The 6,846-nt window shown below is 46.2% G+C and overlaps 1 protein-coding gene across 1 annotated transcript in view; it reads right to left on the bottom strand.

Moving 5' to 3' along the window:
• Window positions 1-6,846, bottom strand: part of LOC101654456 (mucin-16) — a 245,683-nt gene that overhangs the window by 117,727 nt on the left and 121,110 nt on the right. Inside the window, exon 3 of the mRNA XM_045300070.1 lies at window positions 1,456-6,250. Coding sequence (XP_045156005.1) covers window positions 1,456-6,250 — 4,795 coding nt within the window. The remainder of the gene's footprint in view (window positions 1-1,455; window positions 6,251-6,846) is intronic.

The following is a 6,846-nucleotide window of genomic DNA, read 5'->3' as shown; positions in this document are numbered from 1 at the left end:
CTTTCTTCTATTCCTATATCTAACCATCTATTTTTCCTATAGTTCTTCCTTCTTTTATCATTCAATCATTTTCCCCTTCATTCCTTTTTCATTCACCTCTTTCCTTCAACCTTTACTCCCTTCCAAACTTTCTTCCTATTCTCTTTCCATTCTTTTTTCTTTCAATCTTTACTTCAGTACATCTTCCCTTCCACCTATCCTTCCTTCTATACATCCATCCTCTCTTCCCAAGATTCACACATCCTTCCTTCCATCCTTCTAGCTCTTTTTTCCCCTCTTTCATTCTCCACTGATCCAGACACAGTTCCATCTTCTTATCAGCTCACTCAATACTTACTGAACACTCATGATTGTACTACTAATCTGAATTTTAGGACATGGATCAATAGCTGTTAATATGGCTGTACTCTGAGTGTTTTAAATCTGTGAGAGGGAATCAAAGTCAACTGCCTGTAGACATCGTCTGATGAAGTAGGCACAGGAATAGTTAGAAGCCTCCTCTGATCTTGAGTCTAGAATGGCGTTTGGGAGCAATTTCAATCCTTGTCAAGGAATGGGTTCTCCAAGAGGGCCCTTCCCTTATCTCCTCATCCTCTGCAGGTGGTGTTTCTCTTCGTAAACTTCGGGTCTCTCCCACATCCTCAGCTACTTTGTTTCCTCAATTTTAATTCACTTACCTTTTCTTTCACCTTGTTCTTGCTTTTGACTCCTTGTTATCAATACAGAAACATATTCAAATCAAAGGGAAAATTCCTCTTTTAATCTATGTAATATTTTAGATTTCATCCTAGTCTCCTTCACACTACTCCCTTCAGTAGAATCCCAGAAGACTCTCAAGTTGCTAAAGAACTTCCCACCTCAATACAACCTGACTACTCCTTAGTGTTTGATAGAATTGATCATTCTTAAAATTATCTGTGATGTCTTCGCTTTTTCGATGTTCCCTTTACCTCTCAGGCCATTTCTGCTTAGGCTATTGGTTAATAGGATGGATTTCAGATAATTTGAACTTTTATCCAAGTTCTGTCACTTACCTGTGCAGTTTTGAGACAATGACTCTACTCTCTGTGCTACGGTTTTCTCTGTGGTACAGTTTGATAGGACCTACTTCAAAGAGTGTTATAATGAAGATTAAACAACTTAGAACAGCGCTTGGCACAAAAGAAATGTTGTATAGACAGTGAATGTTATTACTATTGTAAATAGTGATTATTAATAGTAATGTTAGAACAATCACCATGGTAATATAATTTTCAACTACTTTGCTAATTTATTTTTGTTTCCCTAATTCCTAAGCCATGTACCGAGAACTGAGGATAGATTTTTTTTTTACGTTTTCTAAAATATATTTCTGGTATAGGGATAAGTTCCTAGTTAACTCCTTTTTTACTTCTCAGGAAAGGAGCTATTATCTATCCACCACTGAGAATCAGAATGGAAATTTTGAGTCCTTACTTGTTAATGATGTAGAATGGGAAGGAATGTGAGGACCACTTGTCACCCATTCCAAGTCAGCACTTTCTGTTCTCCTGGTATCCACAAGAGGTGATAAAGATGTCTTGATTTCCTGTGTGCTGCTCTCTGTCCCAAGGCTGTTGTATACCATATATGTGGTAGCTGGTGAGGAAGTCATTCCATGGAGGCTAGGGTTGGGTGGAGAATTGGTGGCAGTAAATGTGGAAGAGGTGAATGATGTTGAAGCCAATGAAGGCAAACTATCTGAGACTGTGGAAATAAGATCAACCTCAGGACTTGATTCTGTCTTAGAGAATGAACTGGATGAAAGGGGAGCTGAGTTGGTGCCCAGAATTCCAGTTGCGCCAAAGGAAGTCGTGAACTCTGGCAGAGGAGGGATCGATGTGTCAGCTGGGATAGTCTCAGGTGATGGCAGCATATCTGTGATTGAGTATTGGCTACCTTCTGATACAGATGCAGCCAGGGTGGATTCTGGGGAAGTTACCCCAGAAGACCCTATAACAGAGGGAGAAGCATAAAGATGAGTGGCTGTTTCCACAGGAATTTGAGGGAACGGTGAAAACAGAGATTGATCTGAGGCTGATATTGTCACAGAAGAAGTGACATCTGTCTTGGGATCCTTCAGTAGATGAGTGGATGCAGGAGGGTGTGTGGGTATGGCTGAGCCTCTGTGCAGAGATATACTCGTATCTGTGAGTCCAGGAGTCAGGTGAGAAAGTGGTAATGGTTCAATACTTGTAGTCTCTAAAGAAGCAGACATTACTGGGGAAATAGTGGTGGCCTCCATTGTAAAGGCAGTAGTCACTGGATCTGTGGTTCTGGGTGGCTCAAAATTGGTGGAGACTGAGGACCTTGATTCATGTGCGGAACTTGTGGTCATCAAAGTGGTCATTGTATTTGTAGAAAGGTGAATTGCCTTTGTATCCAGGGTGGTTTCTGGTGTGGAATTCATCACAACTGAAGGGTTGCTCAAAATTGAAGGTGAACTGGTGCCAGGTTTTAAGCTTGTTCGTAACATGGCTGATGTTGTCAGTAAGTCAGGCATGAAAGTTGAGGTCACAGGAAGAGGAGAGGGACTGGACTCTTTGAATGCTAAAGAAATAGGGGAAGATGAAGTTGTGGCAGTGATAGGTGACAGGGAAGAGAGCAAGCTGGTTTCGTCAACAGAGGGAGAGCTTGACACATCCTTAGGCTCTTTGCTCACAGAAGTAGTTCTCTGCAAATGTGGAAAACCCTGAGTCAAAACTGAAGAGGTCCCTGCCCATGGTGTTGTGGCTGATGTGTCCAGAGTAAGGATGCCCGTTTCAGTCTCTAGAGTGAATCCTTCAGTATTTTTCATGAGAGAGGAGGTAGATGGGCTAACACTGTTTTCTGTCAGAATATCAGCAGAACGTATGGTCTGATCAGGGACTGGGGGGGACATTTGGTCTGAGGAGGTGACTTCGGTTCTGGAGGCTGTAGCAGTGCCAGTGGACACATGAGATAGGACAGGTTTTGTCTCTGTGGCTGAGAAAGGTGCCTGTGAAGTCCTGGGTTCTCTCAATCCGGTGGTCAGAGGAGAAGTTAACTCCTTCTCACTTTTTGTGGTTTCAGAGTAGACAGGAATTAATACAGAAACAACGGTGTGCCCTAAGATGGACGTGGTAGTAGGTGGGGCTGTAGCCCCTGAGGAAGAAAATAAGGTCTCTTCCGTAGAGTCTGTGGATAGTTGGCCCAAAGTAGTTGTAGCCAATGATGTGGGGGCAGTAGTAAAAGTCTGTGTGGTGAAGGTCATGGGTGCAGCAGACCCAGTCTCAGTCAGGGAGGGAGCGGCTGTACTTCTGGTGTCTGCTGAAATTCCTGGAGACGATGTCGGCTTGGTAGAACCTAGCATGAGTGTAGTCTCAGTAGATGGAAACTCTGTATTTGAGAGCTCAGTCGTAGAAGCATCTGAGAGAATAGACAATGTTTCCGTAGTAAAGCTGTTTCCTTGGGTTGTGCTGGTCTCTCTCATTCCAGTAATAATGGAGGACAATGGCTTTGTCTCAATCTTGGTGGTCTCTGCAGATGCAGGTGCTGATGAGGAAACAGTTAAGTCTATCCTGCTAGAGGTGGCACCCACCGGAGATGTGATGCTGTATGGTTCTGAATGAGCTGGCACAGTGGAAAATGGTCCTTGTTCAGAGTTGCTGGGGCTCATAACGCCTATTGTCTCTGTGGAAGGGTGAATTGCCTCTGTGTAGATGGTGGATTCAGGGATGGTCATTGTATCATCTGCAGGGCTGCTCACTTCTGGAGTTGGTGTGCCATCAGGACCCAAGGCTGTGTCCACATTAGGTGTAGTTTTCACTGGGCCAGCGGTGACAGCTGAGGTCCCAAGGAGAGGAGAGAAGGAACGGTTCCCTTCTAACCCAGGAGACACAGAGGAATGTGGGACTTTGGTGGCAGTTGTAGGTCCTATGGTAGAGAGAGTGCTGGTTTCTTCCACCGAGAAAGAGCTGGACACATCCTTAGGACCTCTACCCATAAGAGTAGTCATCTCTGAATGTGGAAATCCCTGAGTCGAAACGGAGGGAGTCCTTACCCCTGGGGCTGTGGTCGATGTGTTCAGAGTAAAGACACCTATTTCAGCCATGAGAGTGATCCCTTCAGAATCTTTCAAGAGAGGGGGGGTGGATGGGCTGATGCTGTTTTCTGTCGGTACAGCACTAGAACTTGTGGTCTTAGCAGGGACTGGGTGGGATATTCTGTCTGAAGATGTGACTTCGGTTCTGGAGGCTCCAGCTGTAGCAGTGCCAATGGACACATGAGATAGGACAGGTTTTGTCTCTGTGGCAGAGTAGGGCACCTGTGGAGTGCTGGACTCTCTCAATCCCATGGTCTGAGAGGAAACTAACTCACTCTCACTAGGAGTTAATACAGAACCAGGGATGTCCCTTATGATGGAAGTGGTAACCAGTGGGGATGTGGCCCTAGATGGCCTTGAGGAGGAAAACTGTGTCTCTTCCATTGATACTGTGGATAGAGAACCCAAGGTATGTGCATCTAGTGGTGTAGCCTCAGATGAAATAGGCTCTGTGGTGACATTCACATTGGCAGCCATCTCAGTCTTTGTGAGTGAGATAGAGGCTGTACTGCTGGTTGCTGAAGAGGTTTCTGGGGACCATGTGAACTGAGTAGAACCTGGGATAGGCGTTCTATCAGAGGATGGCATTTTTGTCTTGGAGAGCTCAGTAATAGGAGCATCTGTTGACAGAGGAGATAGAATAGCGTATGTTTCAGTGGCTGAGCTGGATCCTGGGTAAGTGCTGTCCTCTGCCATTCCAGTAGTAAGGGAGTAAGCTGGCTTTGTCTCAATCCTTGTGGTCTCAGAAGATGCGGGTACTTCTGTGGAAACAGTGAAGTGCGCCATGCTGGAGGTGGCAACCCCTGGAGAGGTGATGCTGTATGGCTCTGAGTGAGCTGGGACAAAGGAAAGTGATGAATGTTCTGAACTGCTGGTACTCATAATGCCTGCAGTTTCTGTGGAAGGGTGAGTTGCCTCTGTGCGAATGGTGGATCCAGAGACAGTCATTGTATCATCTGAGGTGCTGGTCATTTCTGAAGGTACCCGGCTGCTAGGTTCCAAGCTTGTCTGCAAACTGGCTGTGGTCTTTTCTGGGACAGAGGTCACAACTGAAGTCTCAAGGAGAGGAGAGGAAGAAGTACCCCCTTGTAACATGGGGGACCCAGAATGAAATAAGATGTTGGTAGTAGTGGGTGTCATGGAAGAGAGAGAGCTGGTTTCTTCCACAGGAAAAGAGCTAGGCACATCCTTAGGACCTCTGCTGATAAGAGTTGTTATTTCTGAATGTGGAAAACCCTGAGTCAAATCTGAGGGCGACCCTGAGGCCGAGACTGATGTGTCCGGAGTAAATGTATCTGTTTCAGTTGTGAGAGTAATTCCTTCATATTCTTTCATGAAAGGTGAGGTGGATGGACTGATACTGTTTTCTGTCAGTACATTGGTAGAACTTTTGGTCTGATCAGGGACTGGGTGGGATATTCTGTTGGAAGATGTGACTTCAGTTCTGGAGACCTCAGTTGTAGCAGTTCCTCTGGACGACACATGAGATAGGACAGGTATTGTCTCTGTGGCAGAGTAAGGTATAGGAAGAGTGCTGGACTCTCTTAATCCAGGGGCCAGGGAGGAAGTAAGCTCACTCTCAATATCTGTGGTCTCGGAATAGACAGGAGTTATTATAGACACAGTCGTGTGCCCTGTGATGGAGGTGGTAACCATTGGCGATGTGGCCCCAATTGGCGTTGAGGAGGAAAATTGTGTCTCTTCCATAGATAGTGTGTCCAAGGTAGTTGCCTCTAGTGATGCGGGCTCAGAAGAGATAGTCTTTGTGGAGTAAGTCCCATGTGAAGGTGGTTCTGTTTCATAAAGGGACATAGAAGAACTACTGCTGGTTTGTGGAGAGATTTCTGGAGACCATGTGGACAGAGTGGAACCTGGGATGGGTGTTCTGTAAGAAGACGGAATATCTGTGTTGGAGAACTCAGGAGTAGAAGCGTCTGTTGACACATGAGAGTCACTAGATGTCTCAGCGGCTGCACTGAATCCCTGGGGGGTGCTGATCTCACTCATTCCAGTAATAACGGATGATGATGGCTTTGTCTCAATCCTTGTGGTCTCAGAAGATGCGGGTACTTCTGTGGAAACAGTGAAGTCCACCACGCTAGAGGTGGCACCCCCAGGAGATGTGGTGCTGCATGGTTCAGCGTGGGCTGGAACAAAGGAAAGTGCTACCTGTTCAGAACGGGTGGCACTCACAAAGGTTTCTGTGGAAGGGTGAATTGTGTCTGTGACAATGGTGGCTTCATAGGTGGTCAGGGTATCATCTGAGGTGCTGCTCATTTGTGAAGCTGGCCTACTGTCAGGTCTCCAGCTTGTCTCCAAACTGCCTGTGGTCTTCTCTGCACCAGAGGTGACAACTGATATGCCAGGAACTGAGGTTCCTGGTAACGTGGAGGACCTAGAGGAGCGTGAGGTTTGGGCAGTAGTAGGGCCCATGGAAGAGAGAGAGCTGGCTTCTTCCACAGAGGGAGTGCTTGACCCATCCTTAGGACCTCTGCTCATAAGAGTCGTCATTTCTGAATGTGGAAAACCCTGAGTCAAGAGGGAGGGCGTCCTTCCCCATGAGGCTGTGGTTGAGGTGTCCAGAGTAAGGATATCTGTTTCAGTGGTGAGAGGAACTCCTTTAGAGTCTTTCTTGTTTGGAGAGGTGGATGGACTGATGCTGGTTTTTCTCAGTACATCAGTAGAACCTATGGTCTGATCAAGGGCTGTGATGGATATTCCACCTGACGACGTGACTTCAGCTCTAGAGACCTCAGCTGTGGCAG

This window comes from Echinops telfairi, unplaced genomic scaffold (genome assembly GCF_000313985.2).
Source record: "Echinops telfairi isolate 266 unplaced genomic scaffold, ASM31398v2 ScPeMD7_7459;HRSCAF=8497, whole genome shotgun sequence".
NCBI lineage: Eukaryota > Metazoa > Chordata > Mammalia > Afrosoricida > Tenrecidae > Echinops > Echinops telfairi.
This window is presented reverse-complemented; position numbering and strand designations above follow the sequence as displayed.